Raw genomic sequence first — 20,236 nt, 5'->3', positions numbered from 1 at the left:
ACATATAGAAAGAGAAGCTTAAAGCTGGCAATGAATGTGAGTATGTAGACTGGCAGAGTGGAAGGGAGCTGGAAAGTGTTTGGATCGAGTCAACATGTGAATTAAATTTGCTGAGCATCTTTATTGTTGTTCTTCTTCTTGTTCTTGTTATTGTTGTGCGTTTTATTAGCATTGATTATGTGTGCTTAGCCTACGTGTGTGCCGTGTCGACCCCTTCGTACGATCATTTCCACTGCCGACTTTTAGGTGCTGTACTAAAAACTGTTCACTTTTTTCTTTGGAAAATGGGTGTGGCGACACTGCTATTAGAATCGCCGCAAACTTTGGTTGATCTTCTCGTAGATCCAATCGACATAGTGACAAACGCGCACGTAGACTCCGGGACGATTCTGATAGCCGCAATGCTGTCCCCACGATATGATGCCATACAGTGTCTCGCCATCTGCAAGGAGCACAGGATTAGCATTTATGAGCTGAATAATCTCTATAGACTTACCCTCATCGGAGCAGACAAGCGGACCGCCAGAGTCACCCTCGCAGGCATCGACACTTGCATCCATGGAGCCGGCGCAGAACATTCCTAAGTAAATAAATCAGTTATCAATCAACGAATCGATCAATCAATCGTTCAATCACTTACCCTCAGTCATGGCATCGCCATAGACATTCATTTGTTTGCACGTCGTATCTGCCAGGATGGGCAGTTGCGCAGCTCTCAATTCTTGGGAAGGAGCTGCAAGCGAATATGCCCGGTTAATACCCTAACACAGAGAGATGAGGCGAGTTACTCACTGGATACGCCTGACTTGATGGAGCCCCAGCCGGAGATGGTGCAGGTTCGATTCTCAAGCAAAGGAGCACCAAGCTCCGGCAAGCAGATGGGCTGCACGTAGTCGTTGAATTTCAGTGGTGTCTTCAGCACCACCACAGCAATGTCGTTGTTCATGTGGGTGGGTTGGCGGAACTGTTCATGCGTATACCAAGTCTCTATGAACGAGTCCACCTCTGAGTGCTCCGCTATGTTGGCATAGTGATCGCCCACGCGCACAAAGTACGCGCCCTTCGGATGTCCGTAGACGCAATGGGCGGCCGTTAGCAGATGCCTCTTAGAGATGACCACTGCACCACACCAGTGGCTGGAGATGCCGCCACGTCCACGTGTCCGTATCGTCGCCTGCCACGGATGACGACCCCGACGCGCCACATTGCCTTGCACCACACGCTGCTCCGGATGTAAGAACTCATCGAAGAGATCGTCCTTGAAGATGCCGCAGCGTCGGGGCGTGCGCAACGCCTTGCTCGATCTCTCCCAGAGACCAATATCGGACAGGCTAATGTTGCTGGCCTGACCGCCTTTTTTATCCTTACTTAAGGCTTGCAGACGGGTGCGTTGACGTGCCTGTCTCGGCGGCGGTCCCACCGTACAACGCAGACTCACATCCTCCGTATGATTGCAGTTGTGTTCGCCCCAATTCCAATGACGACATAAATCAATGCTCGTCTCGTTGCCGAGGCACATCACTTGATCGAGCCAGATGGGTCCGCTGCCTGGACCGAAAATGTTCTTCTCGATTTTCTAGAAGTACAAGAAATTTAGCTAGAGCTAGCTCGAATAGGACTGTCTCCCACTTACAGCTGGTCCATAGTAGCCTAGACTGTTACATGCCACCTGCGCGGTCTTCAAATTGAAATCATCATCGCAAACGCTGCCCCAGACGCCGTGGTACTTGACTTCCAGGCGACCTTCAAGTGAGCTGCGTCCACCCTCCAAACGGTACTCAATGGGTGCCTAGAAAAGTTTACGACTCAGACCGAAACTATTAAAGTTATATTAGCTCAACTAACCTTGCAAACTGCGTCACTCTCGTCCGACTTGTCCGCACAATCCACCGTATTATCACAGACAAAGGCAGGTGGTATGCACTCCTTGGAGGCCTGGCATAGCCACAAATTATTGGGACACTTTAGCACAGGTACTTTGCAGACCACGCCCACCACCTCGTCAACGGCACAGTTGTGCACGCCCCAGCCCATAAAATCGCAATCCTTCAACTTCGTTTCATTGCCCCGACACTCGAGTTTATCCATCACATAGTTGAAGTTACGCTCAGTGGGCTCGTAATATGAATTGCCACGCACTTCCAAGGCGCCCATCTTGAAGCCCAACTCCCGGCAAACGACATCCGCATCGGGTAGACCAAATTTATCATCGCAAACGTAACCCCATTGACCATTAACTATAAAATAAATTTGGTTCAATACTTGGCTAGGCTTTGTGTTAATTTGAGTGGTTCAATACTTGGCTAGACTTAAGGATAAATCCGGTAGTTGAATATTTGGCTATAGTTAGGGATCCGCCTTGTGGTTGAATACTTGGCTTGATTTGAGGAATTGGCTTGTGGTTGAATACTTCGATTGCCTTAAGGATATGCTTTGTGGTTGGACACTTGGTTGAATTTAAATAATTGAAAACTTGACTAGATTCAGGGAAATGCCTTGTGGTTTAACACTTGGCTAGATTTGGGGAAATGTCTCAGGGATAAATATTGTGGTTGAATACTTTGCTTGATTTGAGGAAGTGGCTTGTGGTTGAATTGAATTAACTAGATTCAGAATTCAGATTCGGAAATGTCTTTTAGCTTAATACTTGTCTTTCTCATGTAAATGTCTCAGATTTGGGAAATTGGCATTTGGTTGAATACTTGAATTGCCGTAAGGATATAATGTGTGGTTAAATACTTGGCTAGATATGGGAAAATTTCTCAGGGATAAGCGTTGTGGTTGAATACTTAGCTTCATTTGAGGAATTGACTTGTGGTTTAATACTTGGATTGCCTTAAGGATATGCCTTGTGTTTGGACACTTGGCTGAATTTAAATGATTGAAAACTTGGCTAGATTCAGCAAAATACCTTGTGGCTTAATACTTGGCAAGACGTGGGGAAATGTCTCGGGGATAAGCGTAGTGGTGAAATACTTGGCAATAGCAAAGCTTCAATCCTACTCACCTTTAACTTCTATGCGTCCCATGTGAGGACTCTCGCCACCTGTCAATCGCACCTGATAGCCTAGATGATCGCACTGGCTTTCATCCTTTCGATTCCCACAGTTATTGACTCCATCGCAGATCTGCGATTGTTTTGCACACTTGCCCCCACCGCAGTCAAACTCGCAGGGTTCATCGAATCCGTTGCGGAAAATTATCTCAGGTGTATGTGGCGTTGTTGCTTCTGCATTCGGATTAGGCAAAAAGTCTCCTTCCTCAAACTCCGAGTCAGGATCAACATCCTGATTAGGCTCAGGATCAGGTTGTGCTCTTGGAGTAGGCTTAGGTTCCTCTTTCGGTTGCTCCTCGTTAGTGGGGTTAAAAGGATTGGGAAGATCGGGATGCCGGGCATGGAAGGAAGGGCTGTGGTGGTGGTGCTGAGGACCGTGATGCAGGTGGTGTGGGTGGTGATGATTGTGTTGCGGTTTCTCGAAAGGATCAGGCAGATTTGGATGACGTCGATGAAATTCAAGACTGTGCCAATTGTTGGAATTTGTTTGTGGTGTTAAGTTTGAATTCGTGCTGCTGTCGACGTCCACTCGTCGTGTGCCACGTTGAAAGTCAGTGGTGTCGTAGCCGGATGAGTAGGTGGTGGGATTTAGGGTCTGTTCAGTGCGCGTCGTTTCAACAGCATCTGGAACAACAGAGTCATCGTCAGGGTCAATGTCCAGGCTCGACTGCTCGCCAGCCACAATCAGTTCAACGTCATCGTCGGGCGTCCGGCTAACCTCAAGGGTAGTTCTTTGGGTCGTGGTGCTAGTCAGTGGTCTGCTTATAGCTGAGACAATAGCCGCTTCAGCGCGTTCGACTGATGCTTCTTTGGCAGTCCCACTATGATTGAAATAGGGACGCAGCATCAAGCGCAACGCTTCGTTAAGAGCATCCCTGGAGGACGGCTCAGATACGGCACTCTGTGTTGGATTGTAAAAATTGTGGTTGAACGGAGGTGGCCTCAAAGCACTTCGCTCAGTGGTGCTACTCGTCGTTTCACCAAAATCTGCCTCATCATACTCATCCTGATCATTGAAGGGATCAGGCACTCGTCCACGCGCTGGCACCTTCTGCCAGGAGGTATTATGTGAGTGCGCAACACCTGCATAGGGCGGACTATAGTGTGGATGAAGTGCAGGTGTGGCATTGAACACAGGTGGGTAAATGGGAAACGTGCGCAAATTCGATTGAGTTGTGCTGGTGGTAGGAATCGTTGTGGACTCTGGTAAAGTAGGTCGTGTGGGTGGCTGCAAGCCACCATACAGATTCGATTCATCAGCCACAGGCTGGGGCTGACCACGATAAGTGGGACTGTGGTTGGCAGGCACAGCTGCTGTAGATTGAGGTAGAGCTTCACGGTAAGTGGGATAAGGCTGGTCAAGAGTTGTTTGAGTATCCGAATCAGAATCTGGATTATAGTCTAGGTCTAGTGGTCGCTGTCCTGGTAAGACCGGAGCAGGCGAGATTGGATGCTTATGACTTGGATCAAAGCCAGTGGAAGGCTGTCTCTGTATTGGGTTATAGCCAAGGTCTAAGGGTCGTTGTCCGGGTGAAGGACTTGGTCGTGAATAAATTGGCGTAAGCCCAGGGCCCTGAGGTGGAGGTGTAGGCGGTTGCAGACCACCGAACAAATTTGATTCATCAGCCACCGGATGGGGCTGGCCATGATTGGAGGGGTAGGAAGGATTAGCAGCAGGGTAATGTTCGCGGTGCGATTCACTGGGCAGTTGATCACGAGGAGCAGGAAAACTAGGCTTTCTATCTGGCTCGTAGTCTAGGTCTAAAGGTCGCTGACCCGGAATTGCATTTGGTTGTGAATGGATTGAAGTAAAGCTGGGGGACTGATCATGACCATGAGGAGTGGAACTATGATTAATGGGTAGACCGGGTTGGGGAGGACGGAAGTGATCGCGACGTGTTTCACTAGGCAGCTGATATCGAGGCCTTTCACCCAATGGATCTGATTCATAGTCGAGATCTAGAGGCTGCTGTCCAGGTAGAGTAGGACTGTAAGGTCGGTGTGGCCTCTGCGAGCGACTAAAATTCTGTCGTGTCGATGGAACAGCTGCCACCACATCGCCTGCGCTAGGCGACATGGGCGCAAGTGGTGCTTTAAAGATTGTATTTGGAGTAGTTGGTGGATAATTACGATTCGGCAGCAGTGAACCCTCCACATAGAGCACGCTCTGCGAAGGCGCCTGCTGTTGATAGAAGCTGCCCTGGCCCGACCATCCATTCGATTGTGGCTGGCCATAGCCAATGCCAGCTGGACGTTCCATATTCATATTACTCCAGCGATTGCCACCGCTCGTAATAGTTGTCTTAATGCCCGACTCACTGCCAAATTGGTCAGCATTTCCATAGCTGGGCTGCACATAGGCCTTCGACTCTCGATTGTCTGCAAAAGTTAAGATTTATAATTACAAATATGTGTAAAGACCCAGGGTAACTGATTGTTAGTAACCATAACGCAGATCTATCGAACCATAGGAGTCTTGAGGGTAGCTACACCGATCGTTCTCGGGCACCTGATTCTCTAGCACACACAAACGGTGCGACACATTGAGTACCTGACCAGTACAGCAATTATAAAATAGTGTCTGCACATTGGGCTACACAAGTTATGCATGTGTCCGGCTGATAGTTGCCGGTCAAAGCAAATGGACAAACTGTCGTGGAGTTCGGCCCTACACGTTGTATCTGCTGCCACCATTCGTAGAATATGTGCAGCTCACTCGGCAAGTAAGCGCGATCTAAGCACTTGCTCTAGTGGCTGACTGCGGCGCAGTGATAAACTTAAATGTAGACCATTGGGACAGCTCTGCAAATGGGTCAAACGCTCTTCGCAGCTCATATATTGAGTGCAGTCGAAGGGATAACTAAAAACTGCAAATGAAAAATAATCATCAAGTAAATTCTTTTTACCTTAATTCCAATCATCCAACTCACATTCCAAATGATCCTCGGTATAGTTAAAGGAAACACGATCCGTACACGGCACAAGTTCTCCTTGTGTGCAGTAACTACGCGATAGACTAAACACTTCGCTTGCTGAGCACTGTCTGACAGTTATCTGTCCGAGCTACGAGCAACAAAGGGATGTGCAAAAAGGCCGTGAACATAATCAAGACAGACCACGCGAAGGAATAGCGTTTGGCTTGCAAGCGAGATTAGCTGTAGGAACTGTCTCCTCAGTCCTGCCCACGCCATTCACTTGATCAGCGAAATCACAAATTCCCTTTGCAGGATTGAAAACTTTTCTAGGTTCACAATTCTGAATATATGTTTGTCTATTAGCGCAGTTCAGGAATTTAGTGCTGTCTTACGGATGCGGTTGAACTCCACTCGGGACAGATCACAATTCCATTGTCATAGCCAGACTGTTCATTAGTCTGAAATTCACGACCCTCATGATTCATTTTATTACCTTGGTAGAACTCATGCTGCGTCTCTGTTAGATACTCCACTCGATCATAAGCAGCCACCAATTGGTCCCTGGCCACACAAAGTCTCCGAGAGATGCTGAACACCTCGCCCCTTTCGCAGCTTTCTATGGACGTCTGTTGGTCCCGGCAACTTAAGTACTTAGTACAGTCAAAGGGATGAAGATAGTAGCCCTGAGCATTTGCAGGACATGTAACTGTTGTGAGGTCTTGCATAAAGTTAGCTAAGGGAAAAGGATCAATAACAATCAAGAGAGCAAGGACAGACTATCTTGAAGATCTTACTAGAGAGTTGAACGTTTAAGTAACCATAGTCCAGGAAATCGTGGGAGGAGAGCTGCTGGCGAGTCGAGCACCTCCTTGTAGACAGACTATAGACAGACCCCGCTGGACAGGACTCCACCTGCAGCAAACCATTCTGACACAGCACATAGTGACCCGCATGGAAGGGATAGGCGTAGTTACCACGAAGGTTAACTGGACAAGATTTCAATGCAGATTGGAATGCCTGACTATCTGTATAGCTATAGCTGCCTCCCTGAAGAGTGAGCTCTGAAAAGAACTTAACCCTTTCGGAGCGAGTCACTAGTCTACTTGGACGGCAAGCGCGTTGGACGAAGCTATAAGCCATGTTCTCTCCACAATTCAAGATAGAGAGCTCTCCTCCTGCAACACAGCGAACATATTTGCCCGCATCGTAGGGATAGAGATGATGACCATCCATGCCCAACGGACAGCGAGTGAGCATCAGAGCTGAAGGAAGTAATACTCTAAGGCTATGAAGCGCTAAGAATGGAGCGGCACTTACAATAATCGCTGCTTATCTGGGAGACAAAGTAAGCCACATAGTCTGTGTACAAGAGCTGCGTCTTGGGTAGGCAATATCCCTTTGAGATACTAAAGACGTGGCCAGTAATGCAACTCTGAACAGCTACCTTTCCCGCCTTGCAATTGAGGAATTTCGTTTGATCAAAGGGATGAACAAACAGCCCTTCGACACCTCCTGGACAGAGTAGATCTCTGGGTCGGGCGGCAGCTAGGGGGATTCGTTACGATTACAATCTAAACAAGCAAACAGGCAACTGAAAGCGCATGTAGAGCAAAAGATGAGTCCGTAACCCCAAATGAGAAGCGTATGAAATAACCAAAGCAAGGTGTAATAGAAATATAGTTCAACTTACAGGTAGAGTCTGTGTGAACAGAAGGGCTTCCAGTTGGAGTGCAGATCAAACTGTGCCTATCAAATATCTCCCCCTGTGGACATTGCTCCAAACGTGGTTTCACGCCAATTCCACATATGACATACTTTGAGGCATCGTTGGGATAGAAAACATTCCCCCTGGCTCCAACTGGGCAACTAGGTCCGGTTGATGCCCAACCTGATGATCCGATAGATGACTCGCTTGACGATCCACTTTCATGTCCCGCAAATGAGCCTGTCACATGACCTGATGAGCCACCGTAATTCGTCTTGCTTTGACCAGTATACAATTGACCTTGTCCACAATCCACCTTATCTTTGAAGTCACAGACCAACAAGGATGGACTGAAGGCTGTTCCAGGTCCGCAGTCCTGAATGAAAGTCTGCCCGTTAGCGCAATTCAGGAACTTGGTGCAATCGTAGGGATGAGGTTGAACTCCACTCGCTCCAGGGGGACAAGCCACTTCGCCATTAACATAGGTAGACTGTACATTAGTCTGGAGTTCTCGGCCTTGATGAGCTTGATTCTCCTGATAGAACTCATGCTGCGTATCTGTTAGATACTCCACTCGATCATAAGCAGCTACCAATTGATCATTGGCCACACAAAGCCTCCGAGAGATGCTGAACACCTCGCCCCTTTCGCAGCTTTCTATGGACGTCTGTTGATCCCGGCAACTTAAGTACTTAGTACAGTCAAAAGGATGAAGATAGTAGCCCTGAGCATTTGCAGGACATGTAACAGTTGTGAGGTCTTGCATGAAGTTAGCTAAGGGGAAGGATCAATAACAATCAAGAGAACAAGGACAGACTATCTTGAAGATCTTACTAGAGAGTTGAACGTTTAAGTAACCATAGTCCAGGAAATCGTGGGAGGAGAGTTGCTGGCGAGTCGAGCACCTCCTTGTAGACAGACTATAGACAGACCCCGCTGGACAGGACTCCACCTGCAGCAAACCATTCTGACACAGCACGTAGTAACCCGCATGGAAGGGATAGGCGTAGTTACCACGAAGGTTAACTGGACAAGATTTCAATGCAGATTGGAATGCCTGACTATCTGTATAGCTATAGCTGCCTCCCTGAAGAGTGAGCTCTGAAAAGAACTTAACCCTTTCGGTGCGAGTCACTTGTCGACTTGGTCGACAAGCGCGTTGGACGAAGCTATACGCTAAATCTTCTCCACAACTTAGAATTGACAGCTGTTGTCCTGAACAACGAATATATTTGCCCGCATCGTAGGGATAGAGATGAAGACCGTCCGTGCCCGCTGGGCAGCTAGTGAGCATCAGAGCTGAGGAGGCAGAAGAGCCTGAGGCTTTGAACAGCTTATAAAGAGTGGACACTTACAATATTCGTTGCTTATCTGGGAGACAATGTAGGCCACATAGTCTGTGTATTGCAGCTGCGCCTTGGCTTGACAATATCCCTGCGATATACTAAATGCCTGACCAGGAGAACAGCTCTGTACAATTATCTTACCCGCCTTGCAATTAAGGAATTTCGTTTGATCAAAAGGATGAACAAACAGACCTTCGACGCCTCCTGGACAGAGTAGACCAGTCAATCGACTGACAGCTGAGATGGTTCATTAGGATTACAAGAAGAATAAAGCAAGCAAAAAGGCTGGAAGCGCATGAAGAGCAAACTATGAAATCAGAGACCCAATGAGAAGCGTGTGAACTAAGCAGACCAAGGCATACATATAAAAGACGAGGAGTTCAACTTACAAGAGAAATCAGCTGACACAGGGGAAGCTCCATTAAAATAACAGGTTAAGCTGTTAGCATTGAATACCCAACCCGACAAGCATTGCTCCAATCGTGGACGCACACCAGTTTCACATATAATATACTTCGAGGGATCGTTGGGAAATGGAACTGGGCCACGGATACCTGGTGGACATCGAAGACCAACCGAGGTGTCTTCCACTTCACCTGAGCTTGTGTTAGTTGAGAAACGCATGTTCGGATATAAAAGTCTAACTTACCTTGACCTGGCGCCTCTGCACAATTCACTTTGTGCTTGTAGTCGCAAACCAACTTAGATGGACTGAATGCCGTACCAGGTCCACAATTCTGTATAAAAGTCTGTCCATTGGCGCAGTTAAGAAACTTCGTGCAGTCGGTGGGATGTGGCTGTAAGCCACTGAAGCCCGGGTCACATCGCGGTTGCAAAGGACGCTCCTGCAGTCGAGCCGAACGGCCGAATTGACCCTCGCACGACACTTGAGTCTGGTGATCACAAGTCTGTACAACTGCATTAAAAGCCGTGCCCGGTCCACAGGTTTGTATAACAGGACGACCGTCAGCACAATTAATGAAACGATGGCAATCGTGTTCATACGGTTTCAATCCTCGAAAATGGGGCGGACAAGCCACCTGGTCTTGAGCCTGAGTCGTTGCTGATAACCCGGACTGTCCATCATTATAGCTGTCAGGTTGATAAGCGAACGTTTTGGCTAGCTAGAAAGACGCAATTAGAAAATTTGATTGATATAATTATAGAAACTATAGATACTATTCTCTCTGTGGATCAGTGGAACAGACTTCCAATTCAATAGGCCAAACCAATTCATATCAATTGGGAAATATTTATATTTGCTTACGTTCAAGACAAGAAGCGCCAGAGCCAGGCTCCAAGCTCTCCCAATCATTTCTTCAATTTATTTCCTATATATATTATTTTTATATATATAATATATATTTTTAATTTTTTTTTTCACTGATAGCGCTTCGCCCGAAAAGTGATACGAATTTACTTATTTATGTTTTAGCTGCTCTTACGCTGAGCTTCGAAGCTCGACTGAGGCAAGGCAGAAATATTCTCAATCTTTCAATTGGGATGCTGCTGGTGCTGCATCCAATTGAATGCCGTCTTATCTCTGCCAGCAATCATCTAGACCTTTTGATAGTCGCTTATCATTTGTTGTGCTGCCTCCTCTACTACCCTGTAAACAGATGCCAGATGGTAGCAAAAGTAAAGAAAGTAGCTAAGAACAGTTCTTGTTATGAGTACATAGTCTCACTCATTAAGCCGATAAATATCTCATTTTGCTTTATCAAATACTATTCCTTAAAACCATTTGCATACTCAACATTTCTAATTCTATCCGTAAAAGGCAGCCTTAAGCCAATTTTGAAAATATAAGGCTAAAACACAGAACTTATCTCTAAAACTTAAAATTACAAATCAATCTTGCAAAACTAAACTTATTACGGGGCAGCTGAAACGTTCTTAATTGTTTACAGGGTAGCCACCAGTCATGCTCTCTAAACTAGATCATTCTTAATTGTTTACACATTGCTATGTTTTGGGGGAATTTCACACAATTTATTTCTAGAAAACTGGATGAGTCTGCATGGATGAACCAATGATTTACGATGATGCAGTCGCGTGGCTTTGTCTACAAACTCTCTCTATTTACATGACAAATAAACGAACTAAGCAAACTTAACAGAATGATATATATACAATATATAAGACAAGTGGCGCTCACTTGTTAGTCGACTTGTCAGCCGGCGACTCTTCTAAGATTCTGGCACGCTTTTGTATCTTCAGCCAGAGCTGATCGTATGGCTGATCGAGCTCTGTTTGCGTCTTGGGAATGCCCACGGCTCGCCTCACTTCCGGCGCAAGCAACAGCAGATTTTGTGCCAAGCCAAAGGAACTGGAAGCCACCCAATAGACGCAAAGAGCTGACGGTACAGTACAAGCAATGGGCACCATTAGCACACTCAATCCTCTAAAGACATTATTAGCTATGCTCTGCAGACGTGTTTGTGGACGCGTACGCGTCATCGTCTGCACCTCAATGATGGCCAAATTGATGAGACCAAGTGCAACAGGCAGTATGTAAGATCCATCCACAACTGTCAGGTTTGGAATCCAACCAAAGCCGCCAATGGTCAGCTCTGTGGCTACGATTTGTGCCTGCAGCGTTGTAGGATCGGGCAGCATATAAACTAAATTACGCAAGGCAACCGATTGGCAAATCCACAAAGGTATTTGTCCCCAGAGCACAATGATTGTCTTCATGGGATGGCAATTATCACGTATAATGAGCTGTTGCCATTGTTTCTTGATCTGCAAATACTTGGGGTTATTGTATATTTTGGCTTTCTATTTAATTACGAACCGATCTTCTGTAGACAACTGCCGTTTGCTTGTCGCTCCACTTGAATTTCTGCTTGGCCCTCGCCGCCTCCCTCTTCAGTTCCTCTACTATGGCCGGCATTTCCAGAGCAATCCCTTCTATGCGTGCTGTTATTCTATGCTGATAAATTGTCAAAGGCAATGTCACTACGCTCCGAAACAGAAAAGTTGACAGCACTATTGCCGACCACCAGGGTAATCCACTATAATCATGTATTTGAATGAGTGCATCCTGCATATAGGCCACCGGCGTGCTGTTGGATAATGTCTGCCAGAAGCCAACCATGCCGCTAGCATTGGAAAGCTGTGTGGCAGCTGTTGCTGCTGCTGATAGTTCTGTAGAGGCAAATCTCGCATGCATGTAACCATATTTAAATCGCCGGCAGGCGCCCAATAGCAATGACATTATTCAAAACAAAATATCAACTTATTACCACATTCTGCGCAATGTGACCGTATGCGACCCTCATTATAAATACCACATAAACAAACCAAATACCAAAAGCATGTTAGTTAACAGTAAATGCGCCCTGTTATGTGTAGAGATAATTAGCAGTGCTCTGTATCTTAATTGGTCGATGTTGCGTCGTACTGTTCGGTCGCACAAAAAAAAGTAAAATTAACAAGTTTCAATCAAAAGTAAGGAAAACGGATTTATTTGGGTTTATATAGTTATAGTTATGAGTATACCCCAATGGCATACAATACCGGCGGTGGCACTAAATCAAATATTCGACTATCTCGATACGCGAGACCGCAGAGCTGCAGCCAATTGTTGTTGGGCATGGAGGCAACATTTTTTCCAAAGACGGTAAGTCCTAACAGTATTCATATACATCTATATGTATGTATATATATGTGCATTTACTTATAAGCATATGCATATAAGCATAAATGTATGTGAGTGTGTGTGTGTTTGCCTATGTTTTGTGAGCATTTTCGCTTTTGCGTCTCAAACAAACAAATTGCTGCTGCTCCGTAGGTGACGCACAGCTGTTTTGCCCAGATGCCAAGCAAGGGCCCAGTGGGCGGGCCGCCTGTGTTTTCTATTTTGTTTTTTCTAGTTTCTGGCAAGCCTTGAAAGACAACAAAGCATTTATTAATACGTGTAATAACAAAACAAAGCGCTGCCTCACACACATACATACACACACACACACACACACACACACACACCTCAACAATGAAAATGTTGCTACACAAACACATATGCACACTTGCACACTTGCACACTTGCACACATGTATATACATATGTAGCCAAACACACAGCTGATGTTGCCATCGCTGAGACAGCGAGCCACAAAAGTTATCGCACATCATGTTAGGCAAATATTAAAAAAAATGTTATAGCTCCATTTCAATGCTAAAAGCAAATTATTGTTTTGATAAAAGACAATCAAGAACAACGAGCAAGAAAAGTAACATGCAACATTTTTGAAAATAATAAAACAAATAAAAGTATATTTAATTAGTTCAATTTTTTTTAGTGAAATGAATTATCACGAATTTATTTAAATTTATTTTCATCAATTGTTTCAGCTGTACGCATAATTTTCTTGCGCATTGTAAAGCTGAAACGGTTTTTGGTTAAAAGTTTATTTATTTGACTGAATTCTAGCTGTTGGTTTACTTTTCGTGCTCGGTTTACCAAGCTGAAACAGTAATTTTATAAACAGTTTTATTTTTCTGAATTTATTTTGGACTTTCGTCACCCATACAGCTACTTTAGAAACTTTCGCTTTCGCATTGACGTGGCTAAGGATGAGCAATTGTCGTTCTTCCATCGCAGCATGGCCAATCTGGCCAAGGAGCTGGTCATAGTCTTCGATTTTCACAATGCCTTTCACATACAGAAAATGCGTCGGCTGCTCTACAAGTGAGTAATAAACTCAATTCTATATAATAACCCATCTAACCATCCCTTTTATTAATTTGCTTTTTAGAGCAGCGCGATGTGATAACATTCGAGCCTTGCGATTCCAAACCAACAATGTGGGCCTTGTCGCTGCCGGTAATATGCATAGCGAGCATCTGATTGCCATCGAACAGTAAGAAATCTATGATCAGCTCTGCCCCATTATTTACTTAGTCAATGTCTCCCTCCTTTTCAGATGCTTCGTGGAGCCCTTAAAGTTGATTTTGAGCCGTAAACATCAAGCGTGTCAGATCTTGGATCTGGGTGCCATTGAAGCGCTTACTTATTATGGCCAGGACTTTCTAAAGACCATGGGCAAGCCGCAGGAGTTGCAGCAGCTAACGCTGGCCAGCATCAAATATGATCCTAGTCACTATCCTATACTCGGGCTGGATGCTACGTTGCTTCAAAAATGTGCTGCCTTGCAAGTGCTCTCTCTGGACTATGATACGCTCAACGATGAGCTGTTGCATACCATACAGGTGCTGCCGTTGCGTAAGCTACTCATTGTTGTGCATGGCCTTGATCAGGAGGAGCATGCCGATGTCTCAGAGGCAGCTTGGTCAAATTTTTCAACACATTTCACGGACATTGAGCTGGTGCTGACGCTCGTCTATGCCTATGAGGCTGTCGAGCAGTTGCAATTGCGCATCCTGCGGCGTCACATGCCTGTCACTCACATTCGGATGCTCTTCTGTGAGTATATGAATCATGAGGCTCTCGATTGGATGTCGGTACACAATAGCGATACGTTGCGCAGCATCTACTACATTGATTCATTGAGCAAGCATTCCAATATGTGTCACACTAGACGCCAGGATCCCTTTGTTATGTTATCCTGGCGCTGCAAACAGCTCGAAGAGATCGTCGTCCATGGCTACACAGTAGATCCTCACAATTTGCTGGGTATCGCGCGCTTGCGCGGTCGCCAGCTGCGACGACTCGAAGTATCGCAAATCGATTGGCAATCCAACAACGCAGCGCAACCTCTTTTCAACGAGGTGAGTAGCTGACTATAGATGATAAAGTTTTCAGAATTCATTTGATATTTGCCTTGCAGGAAATGTGCTCGTTGTTGGGTCAACAATGGACGCGGGTGGACCCCGAGCAGCTGCCCAGCGAGGCATTTGGACCAGTGGACTACGACGTTAGAGATAAATATGTTTATGAATTGATGCGCCAGGATCTAAGCCACTAAAGCACAACACAAAAACAAATGCAACCAAAAATCGAATAAAGCAACGTCATGCAACATCAGCAACAACAACAACCAACCAACAACAGCAGAACAACATGACACGTGATCAAATCGAGCGCATAGAAATTTGTAGCGTTTAGTAAAACTTTTACGTAGGCAACTAAAAAAAAACAAAACATAAAAACAAAAAAAAAACGTTGAAAAAGGGAAAGCTCTTAACTTTTCTGTTAAGTTACAAAAAAATAGGAACACAAAAAAAAAACAAACGACTTTTGATATATAACGTAAACACTTAAACGATTGGAAAGCCTTTATATAACTAACAAATTATATTTTAATTTTTGTCTTTCGTATGCTAAACTAAGTACTTCTATAAAATTTCAAATTAATTTTGTTCGGCCAAGACACACACAGTAAAAACAAATATGAAAGAATATGTTAATGGGCATATAAAAGACTTGAGCACTTCAAAAATGCAAAATGTAAAACGAATTGTAAACAAACAAGTACACATTAACGGGCAGTTTGTTGTTAACCTAATAATAGAAAGTTAGAACAACAAACAGCGACACAAGTAAGATAGTTAGGACAGACGACGAAATATGAAGGAATGGATGAGCGGATGATATATAGAGAACATCATTTTATAAGCAACAACAACTGTGATTTAAAAAACAAAATATAAAAACAAAATGCAAGCAAGCAAGCAAAAGTGAAGCCAGTTACAGCAAAAGCAGCAGCAACAACCGATTGTTAAGCAAATTGTCTAGTTAGCTAAGTAAAATATATAAAAAAAGAAGAAAAAAAACAAAAACGTGTTGAAAATGTTTGTAAACCAAAACTGAAAAGAAAAAATAACTGACCAATGTCAAATTGTTAGCTCAATCAATTGGCGAAACAACAAAAAATTGTTAACTTTTGTAATGTATGAAAGAATATGTAATGTAAAAAGTTTGGCGCTCCATTGTGATAAGACAACAACAACAGCAACAACAACAATTGTAACAACAACAAGAAGATGAGCCATTTGTGTAGTTATCAAAAAGTGATATTAGCAGCTTATGTAAAGCATATTGTAAACAACACACGCCTGCAACATATTCATGTATATATATATATAAAGATATATATCTATATAGCAACAGTCCAGTTGACGTGGCGTGTGCTGTAATGAAAACTTGTTAAACGAGAGACATGCGTTAGCCAGAATTGAATTGAAATCGCGTAAAACCTAAATGCAATCAATCGCAACACTTGAGTATTTTGTATTTTCGTAGAAACAGGCATTCATTTATACAATAACTACTATATAGTTTACTTATGTTTGCACAAAACAAAACAAAAAACAAAAACAACAAAAAAAGAAATGTTAGTTCAACTGTTTGCCAAGACAATTGCCCAACAGGTGCACAGCAGCTGAGCAGCTAGGCAAACAATGTATATATGTATATGTATATGTACATATATATATATATATATATATGTAAATGGTACCTGAAGATCACTTGAGCATTTAAGCGAACAACTCACAAAGAACTTTGCTCAAATTTAATATAAAAGAAACAAACAAAAAATGAAATAAACGAAAGACTGAACAAAGGCTCAGCTCGACTCGACTTGGCTCTGTGGTGGCAATTGTTCGATCAAATAATGAAACAGCAAACAGGCAGCAGCAACAGCAAAATGCGATCTCAAAGAAAGAAAACACAAACACTTTTACACTATCCAACCAGGTGTACATATAGCTAAAGCTAAAAAACTATGCATGTATTTTTGTTATCAATAGCGAATATTAATTTGTAAAGTGAACAAAAAATTAAGCAATCGTCTATGTGTGTGTGTGTGTGTGTACAACAAACACAATGTAATTTAGTTAAGCCTAGTACATACCAACAAAAACAACAATTAAATGTGATTAACGTGTCATGCTGCTTCCAACAACAACAACAACAGCCAGAAGTGCACCAAAGATAAACACATGAATATATATATACACATATATATAACTATAAATATATATATCTACCTATATATGATCTTTAACTTGAAACTGTACAATTGTAGCTCCGACCTTATTGTTTTAACAATCCAATGCAAAAGTATTACAATTCATTCAAAAACAAAAGCAAAAACACTTCCAAAAACGCTGCGTATGAGTAATGTTTCTTTTTCTATACAAAAAACGAACACTCGACAAGAAGAAAAAACAAAATAAGTATATATATATTTTATATGCCATTTATTGTATTTAAAACGAAAACAACAACTTTTTGTAAATCATTCCACACACGCACACACACATACACACAAAACTAAGCTAACGTATGTATTAGAGCAAATGTAAAGCGGAGCACTAAAAACAAACAACAACAACAACAACAAGCAACAACTAGTGCATTAAAAACAACAACAACAACAAATTTATATATATGCAAGTTATGCTTAAATAATAAAATACAAGTAACATAAGCGCAAAAGTGTATAGAAGAAAGCTGTGATAAAAACAAAAACAACAAAAAACAAATCCAACAACAAACAACACAAAACACACAAATAACAACAACAAGAACAGAGTAAGGAAATGAGTAGGAAGAAGAGTGTTTATAGAATACACAAAAGCCAATGCGAAACATATGCGACCAACCAAAGGTTAACAACAAAATAAACAAACTAAAAAAGAAACTTTTGCAAAAAGCAAAGTGAAAACGTTTAAGAACATAACTAGAAAGAGGAAACAGATGAAAAAAGTTGCTCGTTTGGAGTATATATTCAAGCTATGCGTAGTAGTATGTTAGCCTAGCGAAAAGTAAAGCAGACATTAAAACAAAGAAGAGCACAAAGAACAGATAATGAAGTGTTTAAGTAACAACAACAACAACTGAACAAAATGTGCACATAAAGAAAACAAAAGAGAAAACAATTTATCTATGCTTCATTTTATGTCAAAAACTAAACGAAAAAAACTTATTTCAAAAATTTATATTTTTATTTGCGAGCTTTTTGAGTTGTGAAAATGAGAAAAACTTAAATAAAATGTATAAGCTTCTATTAAATGCCAATTTAAAAAATATTTAGAGCAAGCAACAAAAGCAACAACAGAAATTTTTGTGGCATATGCAATATCATAAATTTAAGCAAAGTTACAACCACAACAACAACAAAATATAAATACCACAATTAAAAATAATTAAAAACAAAAAAAAAATCACAAATATTTGACAGTAGCAATGAAAATGTATCAAAGAAAAATCTAATAAAGATCAATAAACTACGTTTCAAGATTAAAAAAGAGAAGAGTTTTCAGCCAAGTTTTTAATGTGCGGAAGTAAATGGGAGAGAGTAGAAACATATAAAATATATAGATAATGAAGTAAAAAGTGGAAAATTGAAAAAAAAAATTTATTTTCTATATCAAATTTAAATTTATGGAACATACATTGAGAGTCTTAGAAGAATATAGATGGAAAAAACGTAGAAAAAAATGTAAAAAATTATATGAATTTTGTTAGTAAATCAGCACAGTGAAAAGCACTACAGGAAGTCGTTATACTTTGACTTTATAGCTATATAACTGTCGAAGACACAGTTCTTTCCGATATATGCTTCATCTACCTTAACGAGGGCTTCAGAGTCAAAGTTTTCTGTACGATTTAATTTAAGGTAAGTAAGCCCTAAGGAAGCGCCTTAAATAACAGTTCAGTACGCCTGAACTACACTCTACCATAAATATGTAATGAAAAGATAAACACAATGCAGAGTTACTGACACACACACACGCACCTCTACCAATACAAAGACGTGCTGAAAACAATAAACAAAAATGGATAATAGCCTTAATATGCCCCTATGGGCGGCTTTGTGGCTGCAAATATTATGGCATGGCAAAGATAATAAATATGAAACGCAAGACACGGCCACCGCCCCAACATTCCCTCCCCTTCTCAGTCTGCAAGCAATTTTCAATATATGCTTCTTTATTGTTGCCTACTTCAGGGCGCTCGCAGCAGCTGTTACACAATCAAAACATCAACAAAAGTCAGACATACAAACAGTCACGCTGATACATATCTACGGAAGTCCACAGCAGCGAACACACACACATGCACAGCCAATCGAAGAGAGAGAGAGCGAGAGAGCAAGCTAAAGAGAGCGAGCTCAAGTTACCTAAAGGCAGCGCGTAAGCTTTTCCTCTATGCAAGCTAAAGTCCTTGAACTTTTGACCTTGTTTCGCAGGGTAACTGTTGTTATATAAGCGACAGTTGCATTATGCAACACAGTGCTCACAGTGCTTGCTCAACTGTAAACGCTTAATAACTGTCTGATAAGAAAGCCAGGTAAATGCGTAGATAACGCTTGTTGACTGAATGACTGGGACAAGACTTATCTAGCTGTTGGCCAAGCGGACGAGCGGATGTTAGAATAGAAAGTCGTCAGCAATTCACGTAATAGAAATATGATATACATGTGATTCCCAGGTGCTTTCAGTTGAATATAGTTTCTATTGTCTCTTTGCCTTAAGTATGTGCAAATAGCGTAATGTTTGTGAGGTGCTAATAGCGAGCAGTGCTGCTCAAACTGCTAGCGCAAAGCTCTTGAACGCAATGTTTTGAATACCCAGTAAAAATTGATTGGCCAAAAAGGGTGCATTGACATTTTGTGGCTGTTTAGATAACGAAAGTACTTGTTGAGAATATATCTATTTATAGAATGTGTGTATATAAGCATATGTATGGCTAGATAAGTAAGCTTTGGGATATAGCTAAGAAGGCAGTCGGTAGATAGATAGATAAAAATTAGCTCATGCCTTAGAGAAAAGTCAATTTATTGTGATTCTTATATACTCTCTAAAAAGAACTCAAGTTGACATGTGCTTAGATATGTTGCGTTCATAGATACCCATATCCCTTTTCTTATGCACCATTATTCGATTATTCGATTGTAAAACTAACAGTAAACAGCTGTGTGTATGAAAACTGTAGTGGGAGAGTCTGTATACAGTTGGAATCAATTCAATTAATTTACAGGGCATTTTACTAGTCAACGTTTGGTCAACTAAATCAAACTTTATTTATTTATATTGATTCGCACAGCCTTCGTTCGCCTTTTGGCTGCATTTAACGCTCAAGGCATGATTGATACGTCGAATATTTGAGGCATAGCGTAATGGCGATGCATGAGTAACAAACGCCCGATATCTAAGCAAAGAGTATAATTCTTATAGAGTATACATATGCACACACACACACACACACAGGCCCCTGAAGGAAAGCTTCGCAGCTGCAGCAG

General features: G+C 42.5%; 3 protein-coding genes across 4 annotated transcripts; 1 reads left to right on the top strand and 2 right to left on the bottom strand.

Annotated features, from left to right (window-relative positions):
* Positions 1-113: 113 nt before the first annotated feature.
* Positions 114-10,370, bottom strand: LOC111592952. Of its 2 annotated transcripts, none has more exons than XM_023305440.2 (9): positions 10,289-10,370; positions 9,671-10,145; positions 3,008-5,434; positions 1,846-2,237; positions 1,634-1,789; positions 793-1,576; positions 641-733; positions 497-580; positions 114-442 (listed from the first exon to the last, which is right to left on the bottom strand). In XM_023305440.2, exons 1-9 carry the CDS (start codon positions 10,334-10,336, stop codon positions 306-308), a joined length of 4,596 nt encoding a protein of 1,531 aa, XP_023161208.2. In that variant the 5' UTR covers positions 10,337-10,370; the 3' UTR covers positions 114-305. The 2 variants fall into 2 exon arrangements, with proteins under 2 accessions (XP_023161208.2, XP_030079455.1); XM_030223595.1 differs by lacking the exons at positions 9,671-10,145; positions 10,289-10,370 and adding exons at positions 6,464-6,703; positions 6,765-7,244.
* Positions 10,371-10,991: 621 nt separating this feature from the next.
* On the bottom strand, positions 10,992-12,321 carry LOC111592961 (cytochrome c oxidase assembly protein COX18, mitochondrial). The gene is made up of 2 exons (XM_023305451.2): positions 11,819-12,321; positions 10,992-11,766 (listed from the first exon to the last, which is right to left on the bottom strand). Exons 1-2 carry the CDS (start codon positions 12,239-12,241, stop codon positions 11,176-11,178), a joined length of 1,014 nt encoding a protein of 337 aa, XP_023161219.2. The 5' UTR covers positions 12,242-12,321; the 3' UTR covers positions 10,992-11,175.
* Positions 12,322-12,396: 75 nt separating this feature from the next.
* LOC111592960 (F-box/LRR-repeat protein 21) lies at positions 12,397-15,662 on the top strand. The gene is made up of 5 exons (XM_023305450.2): positions 12,397-12,646; positions 13,558-13,713; positions 13,781-13,885; positions 13,949-14,753; positions 14,813-15,662. The coding sequence occupies exons 1-5, from the start codon at positions 12,516-12,518 to the stop codon at positions 14,948-14,950; spliced, it is 1,335 nt and encodes a 444-aa protein (XP_023161218.1). The 5' UTR covers positions 12,397-12,515; the 3' UTR covers positions 14,951-15,662.
* Positions 15,663-20,236: the final 4,574 nt, after the last annotated feature.

Source organism: Drosophila hydei, unplaced genomic scaffold, assembly GCF_003285905.1.
Source record: "Drosophila hydei strain 15085-1641.00,03,60 unplaced genomic scaffold, DhydRS2 tig00000243-arrow-arrow-pilon, whole genome shotgun sequence".
Taxonomy (NCBI): domain Eukaryota; kingdom Metazoa; phylum Arthropoda; class Insecta; order Diptera; family Drosophilidae; genus Drosophila; species Drosophila hydei.
This window is presented reverse-complemented; position numbering and strand designations above follow the sequence as displayed.

What these genes read in the sequence shown, in the direction of transcription:
- LOC111592952 (XM_030223595.1), bottom strand. Translation starts at nt 7,227, where the DNA reads ATGCTCACTCGCTGTCCGTTGGGCATGGATGGTCATCATCTCTATCCC. An exon ending in CATCAAGTCAGGCGTATCCA is followed by an intron (nt 734 to 792) that starts GTGAGTAACTCG and finishes ATTCGCTTGCAG; the next exon opens with CTCCTTCCCAAGAATTGAGA. An exon ending in GCTTGTCTGCTCCGATGAGG is followed by an intron (nt 443 to 496) that starts GTAAGTCTATAG and finishes TGCTCCTTGCAG; the next exon opens with ATGGCGAGACACTGTATGGC.
- LOC111592961 (XM_023305451.2), bottom strand. Translation starts at nt 12,241, where the DNA reads ATGTCATTGCTATTGGGCGCCTGCCGGCGATTTAAATATGGTTACATG. An exon ending in CAGTTGTCTACAGAAGATCG is followed by an intron (nt 11,767 to 11,818) that starts GTTCGTAATTAA and finishes AAGTATTTGCAG; the next exon opens with ATCAAGAAACAATGGCAACA.
- LOC111592960 (XM_023305450.2), top strand. Translation starts at nt 12,516, where the DNA reads ATGAGTATACCCCAATGGCATACAATACCGGCGGTGGCACTAAATCAA. An exon ending in CAACATTTTTTCCAAAGACG is followed by an intron (nt 12,647 to 13,557) that starts GTAAGTCCTAAC and finishes TCACCCATACAG; the next exon opens with CTACTTTAGAAACTTTCGCT. An exon ending in CATCTGATTGCCATCGAACA is followed by an intron (nt 13,886 to 13,948) that starts GTAAGAAATCTA and finishes CCTCCTTTTCAG; the next exon opens with ATGCTTCGTGGAGCCCTTAA.